General features: G+C 44.0%; 1 protein-coding gene across 7 annotated transcripts in view; it reads left to right on the top strand.

Moving 5' to 3' along the window:
• The window catches only part of SLAMF7 (SLAM family member 7), a 14,748-nt gene extending 8,141 nt beyond the window's left edge, over positions 1–6,607 (top strand). The window contains exons 2-7 of one of the 7 annotated variants that reach the window (XM_011967186.1): positions 564–884; positions 2,190–2,462; positions 2,677–2,796; positions 3,734–3,837; positions 5,322–5,384; positions 6,234–6,607. In XM_011967186.1, the coding sequence (XP_011822576.1) occupies positions 564–884; positions 2,190–2,462; positions 2,677–2,796; positions 3,734–3,837; positions 5,322–5,384; positions 6,234–6,305 (953 nt within the window). In that variant the 3' untranslated portion in view covers positions 6,306–6,607. Of the gene's footprint in view, positions 1–563; positions 885–2,189; positions 2,519–2,674; positions 2,797–3,733; positions 3,838–5,321; positions 5,385–6,233 lie in introns of those variants that run through there. The other 6 variants (XM_011967191.1, XM_011967215.1, XM_011967208.1 and 3 more) reach the window with 6 other exon arrangements.
• The last annotated feature ends 5,452 nt before the right edge of the window (positions 6,608–12,059 follow it).

Here is a 12,059-nt window from a genome sequence, read left to right as displayed (position 1 = left end):
TCCCCACACCTGTTTACTAGTAGTGCTCAGCTGGGCAACAGAGTGAGACTCTGTAAAAAAAAAAAAAAAAAAAAAAAGTGTTAATCAAGATTATAATTTGTGCTTTTAAACTGCTAGTCCCAAACTAAATTCTCTCACTGCTCTGTGCTATTCCCAGAGGCTGTCTCTCCAGTTTAATAGGTAAGAATAAGATGACTTACTCCCCACACCTGTTTACTAGTAGTGCTCAGCTGGCCACTTCTGGAAGTTTCTTCAGCAGACATTCTTAACTGTTTTTCACCTACAACCACATAACCAGTGATGACTTTTTATAAGTCATACTTTCTGGGAGTGAACTAAGATTGTTGTGATACATAAATTTCTACTATCAATGCTTCCATATGAGCACTTACTTAACAGGGTAACATGTAAGGGACCTTCATATGAGGTTCCAAAGGCTTTTCCAGGAGCTGGTTGTGTCGGACTGAGTGGGTTTCTCAGATCTCTCCAGGACCTAAAGGGGATGAGTAATTGGTGACAAGGACAGGGAATCAGGCTTATTTTATGGTTCTCTGTGTTTATAGGGTCAACAGCCTCTGGATCCGTGAAAGAGCTGGTCGGTTCCATTGGTGGGGCCGTGACTTTCCCCCTGAAGTCTGAAGTAAAGCAAGTTGACTCTATTGTCTGGACCTTCAACACAACCACTCTTGTTACCATACAGCCAGAAGGGGGCCCTATGATAGTGACCCAAAATCGTAATAAGGAGAGAGTAGACTTCCCAGATGGAGGCTATTCCCTGAAGCTCAGCAAACTGAAGAAGAATGACTCAGGGATCTACAATGTGGAGATATACAGCTCATCCCTCCAGGATCCCTTCACCCGGAAGTATGTGCTGCGTGTCTACGGTGAGCAGAATCAGTTCCAATGGTGGATGGCTGCCTTGGTGAGGTGGTGAGCTCCTTGACATGAGAGATGTTTAAGCAGAGGCTGGATAAACACTTGGCAAGAATGTGGGAGAGGGGACTTCTGCATTAATGAAGTAGATGTAACTGACCCCTGAGGTCCCTACCTACTCAGAGATGCTATAAGAAGCAGCGTGGTGCAGTGGATGGCTGATATGTGCAGTGGCCATAGCATAGATCAAGATCAAATGCTGGCTTCTTAATTTAGTCACATGACCTTAGCCAAGTTATTTAATTTCTTCAAGTCTTAGTTTCCATATCTGTAGTGGGCAGGAAAGCAATGCCTACCTTAGGAAGATTTTTGGGCAAAGTATAGATCACACCTCTTTCTCTACAGATTACAACCAATTGATAAATAGATGCAAGAAGGAGGGGATAAAAATATCAGCATTATTTCTGGTAAATCTAGACAGGAGAAATGCTTCTTTTCAATTCTGGACCTTGGCACTCATCCAAGGAAGTTAAAATTACAAAACAATGACTCAAACATCTACAAGAAGAATAGCTGCCTCACTCATTGAGCCACAACATCAGGGACATTAGGAGATGGGCCTTCAGACTTGCTTATAAGAGGTAGGCACACCTCCTACACCTGATCCAGGTGTGTCTTCCATATAGACATGGTTGAAGGGAACGAAGATATGTATTCTGCGGGCTAACTAGTCAGGGGAGGAAGGAAAAGGGCAAACCACATTTGAACTGCAATCTTTAACGTCTCAAACCCATGAGTAGAGAAAGGTAAACGATGAATGTCAGACTCTTACCATCTCACCAATGAACCAATTACTCATTCTCTGAGGCAGGGGAGTGAGCACAGGGTAGAGAAGGGGGGCAGAAGGGCTACTCCAATACAATTTTCTCCTAGAGAGTAAAGTAAACTCTCCTAGAGAGTAAAGGGAAGCCTGAGGACAGAGACTAGGGAACCTCTAGAACAGATAATATTAGCAGACATCTAACATGCGTCTAGCACAGTGCTTGCCATGTGGCTATGCTTAGTAAATGGCGATTATATTCCTATTGCATTATTATTTCTATTGTTGTTATTGTTGTTGTTATTACATAGCTGTGGTAAAGCAGACCTAGATAGTTCTCTTTTCCAGATAAGAATGAGGATTCTGCTCTGAATTACTGCTTTCTCTCCAGTCGGAGCTCCCAGGGAGATTCAGGTCCAAGGTATCCAAGGTTAACTTAGAGAATGGAGAGCTATAGGGAGAGTTTCCACCTCTGTTTGTCCTTCCTCTTTCACAGAGCACCTGTCAAAGCCTAAAGTCACCATGGGTCTACAGAGTAATAAGAATGGCACCTGTGTGACCAATCTGACATGCCGCATGGAACATGGGGAAGAGGATGTGATTTATACCTGGAAGGCCCTGGGGCAAGCAGTCAATGAGTCCCATAATGGGTCCATCCTACCCATCTCCTGGAGATGGGGAGAAAGTGATATGACCTTCATCTGCACTGTCAGGAACCCTGTCAGCAGCAACTCCTCAAGCCCCATCCTTGCCAGGAAGCTCTGTGAAGGTGACTGCCTCTCCCCCCTCCACAGGAGCCTCTGCCCAGGACCTACACCTTCTTCAGCTCCTAGCCCCCATGGGAACAGGCACTTTATGGAAACTGGAAGCCACTGGGTGGTCACCAGGCTGGGAGGAGGGTGGCAGGTGCTCCAAGACCTGGGTCATTTTCCTGAACTGACTTTTCTCCCTTCCCTGTGCTTCCAACCGTTCTCTCTTTGAAGGTGCTGCTGATGACTCAGATTCCTCCATGGTCCTCCTGTATCTCCTGTTGGTGCCCCTCCTGCTCAGTCTCTTTGTATTGGGGCTATTTCTTTGGTTTCTGAAGAGAGAGACACAAGAAGGTAGAGCACGTACTATTTTTGTCCTCACCCACATTCATGCTTTTCTCCTTCATTGATTCAACAAGCACATATAGAGCTGTGTGCCAGACTTGGCATGAGGTGTTGAAGATGCAGAGATGAAGAAGCCACAGTCTCTGCCCTCAGGAAGCACACAGTCAGCCTGTACTCCTTAGTTCTGGAGTAGAGAAAGTGCTGGAGGTCTTTCCTGAGGACACAGTTCTCTCAGTTCCCTTTCCAGGACCCGTTTCTCTCCTTCTCCCAGAGGGACATACTGATATGGCTCTTGTGTTGATACAGGCCCCACAATGCTGACTCTGCACCCCTGACCTGGGAGGTGATGGCCTCCAACTCTGAGGTCCCCACAGACCAGCATCCTCTAGTCAATCTTTCCTATCCCTATCCCTATCAGAGCCCACAAACCACTCCCACCCTTTCCACAGGATCAACCCAAGACCTAGCTTTACTGCCCACTAGACACATGGCTCCTGGGGAAGCCTTTCCCTGTCTCTCTCCAGTTGCACCCCATCCTGTGTTCCTAAACCCTGCTGATTGGCCTTCTGAGTTCCCACTGTCCATGTGGGTGATGGGGAGGGACATAACATCAGTTGGGTATGACTTGCAGACTTTGAAATCTCCCTTCCCTCCTGGAAGCCCCTCTGAAAGTGTCTTTGACTTTCTCTACTTCCCACTTTAACCACCTTGATGGAGAGATCAGGAAGTGAAATGATGAGGGTGGCCAATTCATCCTGTTTTGTTTAGATTTTCCCAGTTTTAACACTGAAAGTCCTATTCAGTGTTACAAGGAAAAAACCCTTCCGTTACAAGGAAACTGGGATGGTTGGTCGCCCTACGTGGGTCATCCAGGAGAAATGGTGGGCCAGTGGAAGTGGTGAGTGGTCGGAGACGTATCTTTGATTCTCTCCCAACTTGTTTTTAGAGTCCATTGAAGAGAAGAAGAGATCGGACATTTGTCGGGAAACTCCTAACATACGCCCCTATTCTGGAGAGAACACAGAGTATGACACAATCCCTTACACTAATGTGAGTCCCTTCTAATCTTTCCTGGGGACTGATCCTCTCTCTGAGGCTCTCCTTGTGAGGTTTTTCCATGGATTTGGGCAACATGGGAATGAAGAGGGGAGTGAGGATATATAACCTTAAAACTCAATGCACCTGTGCCTCCTCCAAGTCTTCATGGATTCTCTTCTGTGCAGAAGAAGCTGGTGGTCTCTGGAGCACCTGGTTCTGACTCGTAATGCTCATGCTGTGGTCTATGAAATCACCTGCTCCCTTCCACAGTTCATAACGGCCACACAAAAGGCCAGATTCCTTTTGCATAAGGGAGTGGGTAGAAGAGTGTGACTTTGACAGGATGTTTGAATCATGGTATCAGAAGACTTCTCTAGAGATGCCTCTTCTTCTGAGATGACTCAAGGAGCCATCAGAAGGATCAGGGCATCTGTAGTGACTCTGGGCCCTGAATCAAGGCATTGCAGGTGTAGGTCACTGAGTGAAGTGAATGAACACAAATGCAATTCAAAGAAAAGTCTCCAAAAAGAAAATCATAATAATGAAGTTTAAAGAAACTCAAATAACAAAAGACAATTTGGAGAAATGAAATAAGTAGACAACTTCAAAAGGCTCCTCAGGGCCAATTCCTGCAGCCCAGGTTGGGCTAGCTCTTTAGAGGTCATAGAGCCCTTTACCACAACGGCCTGTTTAGTGAAGAAATAAAAATACTTTGAAGCCTCAAAACCCCAGTTTTACTCAAAACTTTGGTGTCTCTCAATCAGGTTGCATCTTCCTCATTTACCTACAACATTTACTTACGTTTACCCTCTACAAAGAGGAGACATTACCAAAGTCATTGGTATTGTGAGAACTCTTTCCTTTATCACAAAAGAGGCTGCTTTATGCTCCATTTAACTGGTTTAAGTCAAAATTTATCACTTTATCACTATGTTCTTTCTTCCCCTGCTTAAGATATATCCCCAGAGGGCTGCAGGGCTGCCCAGGATGTTCAGGAACAGGCTTAGCCAACCCAGGATATTTACCTCTGATTGGGAAGGAGTTTTGGTTATTGTTGTTCTTGTTTTGTTTTATTTTGTTCCGTAAGTCATCCTTACTGATTTTCTCCAAGGGCCCTTTAACCGTTGGGGAAGTTTATTTGCAACATTAGCAATATTATTTCAAATTATCCTTTAATCCTTTTAGGAGACTTATAGCTAATGAGAGAGAGAGAGAGAAAGAGAGATCTTATGTATTTTTGAAATTCATGTAAACACAATACAGTTTAAAAATAATGTAATGGCTTCCTGAAAAAGTTATCAAAAATTATTATAATAGCAGTCACCAACAAGAGAACTTCCTACTGCCCTTCTCTGTTCCAGAACCCTCCTTTTCCTCTCACCATCTCCTCCCATCTCTGCTTTCCTCTCTCTGGATTCTGAACGTCTCTCTGGCCTTGTCTATGTGATTCAGGATGTGGGTGATGATTTCTTTTGTTTGTTGTTTGTTTTTAATAGAGAACTATCCCAATGGAAGACGCAGCAAATACACTTTATTCCACTGTGGAAATACCAAAAAAGGTAAGAAGCTTTGAGCTGAATTTCATCTTAATGGTTCCATTTCTTTTCCTGCTTCATGTTTAGGTCAAAATTTCTTGGACCCAGGGATCTCATACTCTCTGGAATTAAAAAGTCCCCTAGTAGGGCCCCATTCCCTTTGCTTAGGGTTATATGAGAACATGGGAGATGGAAGAGAATTGTGTTTTAGGCGTCAAATTGGGTAATCTGGAACAAATAGAGTAGGAAAGAGGTTCTAGATAGGAATAACAGAGAAAATCAAAAGGCTTCTGACTGAAGTTACAGACAAGGAAAAAGACCATGGCTTAGGTTGCGCAAGGAATGAAGAGAGGAATAACTGGGGAGGAGACTCCAGCTTGCTCCTGAGAAACCAGGAAACTGTAGGAGGGAGAGATTTCTACTTTTCTCCCATGGTCCAACTATGTTACATCTGGTTTGCATCCTCCCCTCAGTTAAACTACTAATGCAGTAGCTTTAACGCTTATTCCTTCACAGGGTACCGTTGGCAGCAGTAATGGTACCTTTCTGTCTCCTTTTTCTTCCTCTCCCAAACAGATCCAAAAAGATAAGAATCATTAAAGCAGTTTGCTTAGTTATAGAAAAGGTTGGTTTAGTGAATTATCACAAGGAAAGTTCAGTTCGTTAAGCATTCAGCAAGATAAATATGGGTTAAACTTAAAGAATAGTTTCTCTAAGCTAGGGGTGATTAAGATTAAACAGTGGGAGCCAGCATGGCAGCCAATTTGGGTTGGGTAACCTTGGAAATAAAGTTTCCTGGATGTCAGGATCTCCATGGAAGATCCAGAGCTCTGCTCACCTCCCTCACTCTGCTTTCTTTTTGTCTGTCTTCAGATTGAAAATCCCCACTCACTGCTCACGATGCCAGACACACCAAGGCTATTTGCCTATGAGAACGTTATCTAGACAGCAGTGCACTCCCCTAAGTCTCTGCTCAAAAAAAAAAACAATTCTCGGCCCAAAGAAGACAATCAAAAGAATTCACTGATTTGACTAGAAACATCAAGGAAGATTGAAGAACATTGACTTTTTTCCAGGATAAACTATCATTGACGTTCCTTTAGATTTAAGAGTTCATAATTCCATCCACTGCTGAGAAATCTCCTCAAACCCAGAAGGTTTAACTACCCCATCCCAAAAATGGGATTGTGAATGTCAGCAAACCACAAGAAAAGTGCTTAGAAGTGTTCCTATAAAAATGTAAACGCGGCTGGGCGCGGTGGCTCACACCTGTAATACCAGCACTTTGGGAGGCTGAGGCGGGCGGATCACGAGGTTAGGAGATCAAGACCATCCTGGCTAACACGGTGAAACCCCGTCTCTACTAAAAACAATACAAAAAGTTAGTCGGGCGTGATGGCGGGCACCGGTAGTCCCAGCTGCTCAGGAGGCTGAGGCAGGAGAATGTCGTGAACCCGGGTGGCAGAGCTTGTAGTGAGCGGAGATCGCCCCACTGCACTCCAGCCTGGGCGACAGAGTGAGACTCTGTCTCACAAAAAAAAAAAAAAGTAAATGCAAGGTCACACATATTAATGACAGCCTGTTGTATTAATGATGGCTCCAGGTCAGGGTCTGGAGTTTCATTCCATCCCAGGGCTTGGACATCAGGATTATACCAAGAGTCCTATTACCAGGAGGGCAAGAAGACCCCAGAAAAGTCCAGCAGAAGCAGATGCACCTTACAAAACTGGATGTATTAATTGGCTGCATGAACTATGTGCCCGGCACTATGCTGAGCTTACACTAATTGGTCAGACATGCTCTCTGCTCTCATGAAATTGGCTCCAAATGAATGAACTACTTTCACGAGCAGTTGTAGTAGGCCTGACCACAAATTCCCAGAGGGCCAAGTGTGGATCCACAGGACTTGAAGGTCAAAGTTCACAAAGATGAAGAATCAGGGTAGCTGACCATGTTTGGCAGATACTATAATGAAGATGCAGAAGTGTGCATGGCCCAAGGACAAGGACCTCCAGCCAGGCTTCCTTTATGCACTTGTGCTGCGAAAGAAAAGCCTAGGTCTTAAGACTGTGCCAGAACCCATCCCAATAAAGAGATCAAGTCTGAAGTCACATTTTAAAGCCAATATAGGAGACTTGGAGTCAAGTAGTAGAGACTGGTGGGGCACATGGGGCGGTTGGTACTTGCAAACCTTTAAAGATGGTTAATTCATTCAATAAATACTTATTAAGAATCTATGTGGCCAGGTGCAGTGGCTCACACCTGTAATCCCAGCACTTTGGGAGGCCAACCTGGATGGATCATCTGAGGTCAGCAGTTCAAGACCAGCCTGGCCAACATGGCGAAACCCCATCTCCACTAAAAATACAAAAATTTTCTGAGCGTGGTGGCATGCACCTGTAATCCCAGCTACTCGGGAGGCCAAGGCAGGAGAATCACTTGAACCCAGGAGGTGGAGGTTGCAGTGAGCTGAGATCGCACCACTGTACTCCAGCCTAGGCAACAAGAGCAAAACCCCATCAAAAAAAAAAAAAAAAAAAAAAAGAACCTATGCTAGGTCAGTCTCAGTCTGGCACATCCCTGCCAACACAGATCTCTTATACTTAAGCAAAAAACATGGGAAAGGGGAAAGGGGGATGGCTGCTTTTGATATGTTCCCTGACACATATCTTGAATGGAGACCTCTGCACCAAGTGTTGAAAGTGTTGAAAAACTTAAAAACAAATGCTTGTTGGGCAAGAATGGGAATGAGAAATTGAGAATTATCTTCTCTCGAAAAGGCATTTTGAAGGAATTGAGCCAGATCTTTTTCTCTTACTGCAAAACCGTATTGTAGTAAAAAAGTCCTTTACTATCTTAATAAAACAGATATTGTGAGATTCACATACAAAAAGATGCATTATTTTGCTATTTGCAATAGTGAAATTCTGGAAACTGCCTAAGAACCTGACCACCACAGGTGAAGGCCTGTTCACACACAGACGTTAAGAATTATGGGTTAGGCCAGGCACAGTGGCTCACGCCCGTAATCCCAGCACTTTGGGAGGCCGAGGCAGGTGGATTACTTGAGGTCAGGAGTTCAAGAACAGCCTGGCCAACATGATGAAACCCTGTCTCTACTAAAAACACAAAAAATATTAGTCGGGCATGGTGGTGAGCCCCTGTAATCCCAGCTTCTTGAGAGGTGGAGGCAGGAGAATTGCTTGAACCCGGGACGGGGAGGCTGCATTGAGCCAAGATCACGCCACTGCACTCCAGCCTAAGTGACACAGCAAGACTCCATCTCAAAAAAAGAATTATGGGTTATACTCAGCATCATGAAATATACCCATGTAACCTATACATGTAGCTTCTGAATCGAAAATAAAATTAAAAATAACAAATTTTTAACACTTGCCTGTAGTCCCAGCTACTTGGGAGGCTGAGGCAAGAGGATCTCTTGAACCCACGAGGTGGAGGTTGCAGTGAGCCGAGATCACACCACTGTACTCCAGCCTGGGTGATAGAGTGGGATTCTGTCTCAAAAAAAAAAAAAAAAAAAAAATTGTTTAAACAAGAACTATGGGTTGGCTGGGAGAGGTGGCTCATGTCTGTAATCCCAGCACTTTGGGAGGCTGAAGTAGGAGGATCATTTGAGCTCAGGAGTTCAAGACCAGCCTAGGCAACTTGACAAAGCCCTACCTCTACAAAAAATACAAGAATTAGCCAGGCATGGTGGTTCATGCCTGTAGTCCCAGCTACTCAAGAAGGAGCTGAGGTGGGAGGGTCACTTGAGCCTGGTAGGCTGAGGCTGCAGTGAGCTATAATCGTGCTACTGCACTCCAGCCTGGGCAACAGAGTGAAACTCTGTCTCACAAAACAACAGCAACAACAACTATGGGTTTTCAAGTTAGAAAATGTTATGACATCACAAATATAAAAAGTAGAATGCAAAATTTAATGTGCTATATGATTACAGCTGTGTTTTAAAAAAAAATCTCTACACGGAAAAATTTAGAAGAAAACATCAAAATAGTAACACCAGTTGTTTAGGGAGGGCGAAAGCTTAGGTGGCTTGGTTTTTTCCAATTTTTATTCATTTTCTGAATATTCCTTAATGAGAAAGTATGTATTACATAATAGAGTAGAGGAAGTTTTAAATAGATGTTCAGTGAGAAAAAAGAGGTGCTACCCACTACGTGGGATTGAGGGGAAAGTCTGAGACCCTCATAGTGAGGGTGTGGGGGACGATGGAAAGACCTCCTCGAGTGAGAATGGGTGGGGAGAAAGGAGGAAGCCCTACACATGACACAGGAAAAGATGACTTTCCTTCAGAGAGGGCTGCTGGAGGCTGAGGAGAGATTCACAGTGTGTGAAGACAGAGGCGTGAAGAGGGGGATGCTGGGCCTGAGGATGCATCTGTTCTGCCTTCCCCTCTCTCCTCAGAGCCCATTCAGATGATGAATAATTAGGGTTAATCATAGTTTTGGGTTTTTTAAACCAGTGACTGAAACAGGACCTAGGGAGACCAATAGATCTGGAGTCTGGACACTCAATAAATTCTGCTCCAAAGCTGGCTGCAGAAAGAAGCTTCCCCTCATGAGCTCAACCAGCAGGCAAAGGAAACCACCAGCTCTTTATGGTGAGAAGTCACATCACCTCACAGCCCCATTACATGCAGCCTCCAGAACTGTGTGGTTTGCAACTTGTGAGGTGTAAGTAACAAACTCATAAACATTGAAACCTTGGTGGAAAGTAAAGAAGGTATCTGTACCATTTCAGTAAGGCTTTCACTCATTCATTTGATCATGAATGCATTCATTCACTTATTCATTCAGCAGTACTTATTGAGCACCACTAAGTGCTGGGCATTATGCTGAACTCAGGGAATACAGCAGTGGGCCATGACAGAGGTCTCTGCCCTCAGGGTGCTTACATTCTAATGGCAGAGGCCAACACTCAAATATCCTTTAAATATCATGGCTGCAATGATGACTGCTATGAAAGAGAGGTGTGTGGAGCCAAGAATGGCAAATTTTCCTCTGGTCAGAGACAGTATCTCCAAAGTGATGAAGACTGAGCTGAGATCGGAAGATGAGTAGGAGCTACTTACAAGAAGCGGAAAGGGAAAATAAAACCCTTCTAGTCAGAGGTGCAAAGGCCTTGTGGTGAGAGGACCTAAAAGAACAAAAGTCAGTGTGGCCAGCAGAGAGAGTTGCACTTTTAAAATTTCATTAGTTGCAGTATGGTAAACAGATTGTAGGGGGTCAAGACTGGATGTAGGCAAACTGAGTCAGAAGGCTCCTACAGTTATCCAGGAGAGAGGTGATGGTAGGTTGGACAAGGATGGTAGGATGGAGAGAGAGAGGGAAGGATGCTTTCAAGAGATATCTAAGGGATAAGGAGGTTTCTGCTTTCAGTACTGTCTTGGGAATGTGTGCTGATCTGGAAAAGGAGGTAGGAAGATGGGCCTTTGCTTCTGATAGCCTCTAGGGACTAGACGGACAAAGTTTGGAGTCTGGGGCTGCCAAGATTAGAGAACTGGTAAATCACTCATCTTTTTGACCTGGGACCCGAAAGGACTTACCCTAGGAGACTTATCCTTCTTGTAAACAAGAAGTACACCAGTTTTAATTCATCTATGGAGCCAAGAAAATCTCAAAACTGCTATTAGATTAAAGAGATCCAAGCTTACAAGTGCCCACAAGTACCTTACGGAAGCAAACAAAGACCATCACTAAAAGAAAATAGCATTCTTAAACCTCACATTTTCCTACAAATAATTTTTCATAAGCAACATTCATCATATGTTCAGAGATATCCAGGCCCATGAGCAAGACCCTCTTGGTGGGGACAGCCTATCATAGACTGCAGCCCAGGACGCAGCCTGGCCCACTCCCCTCTCATTTCATCCCAAGAAGATGGAAGGAGGAAATTCAAACCTTCTCAGTTCATGTACTTGTAGACAGACTTAAAAGATGTTTGGGCCGGGCGCAGTGGCTCAAGCCTATAATCCCAGCACTTTGGGAGGCCGAGACGGGTGGATCACGAGGTCAGGAGATCGAGACCATCCGGGCTAACACGGTGAAACCCCGTCTCTACTAAAAAAAATACAAAAAACTAGCCCAGTGAGGTGGCGGGCGCCTGTAGTCCCAGCTACTCGGGAGGCTGAGGCAGGAGAATAGAGTAAATCCAGGTGGCGGAGCTTGCAGTGAGCTGAGATCCAGCCACTGCACTCCAGCCTGGGCAACAGAGCGAGACTCCATCTCCAAAAAAAAAAAAAGATGTTCGGAGTTCTATCTGACTATAGTCCTAAGCATACTCTTTATTGCAATCTGTCAAGAATATAGCCAACAACAGAGAAGAGTTGATAAACCATAAAATGACCATTTATAATATTTAATATTTAGAGCAGTCACAATATGCCAATCATTGTTCTAAACAATATATATGTATATGTGTATATGTATAGACATATGTACCTTTATTTAATCTTCATAACAAACATAACCATTTTATAGATGAGATAGTTGAGACCAAGACTGTCTTTTGTCTAGCTGGGTTTTGTGGCTTGTTTTGTTTTGTTTGGCTAGTATGTATTACTGTTCTAGGCAGTATTAATTAATTGATTAATTTATTTAAAATTTATCATTTTAAAATAAATACTGGTACTGCTTGTCTTTACTAATTATAAAAGTTATTTTTTCTTTCAATTAAAAC

This window comes from Mandrillus leucophaeus, unplaced genomic scaffold (assembly GCF_000951045.1).
Source record: "Mandrillus leucophaeus isolate KB7577 unplaced genomic scaffold, Mleu.le_1.0 Scaffold1195, whole genome shotgun sequence".
NCBI lineage: Eukaryota > Metazoa > Chordata > Mammalia > Primates > Cercopithecidae > Mandrillus > Mandrillus leucophaeus.
Note: the sequence above shows the minus strand (reverse complement) of the source record. Positions and strands in the feature narration are given on the sequence as shown.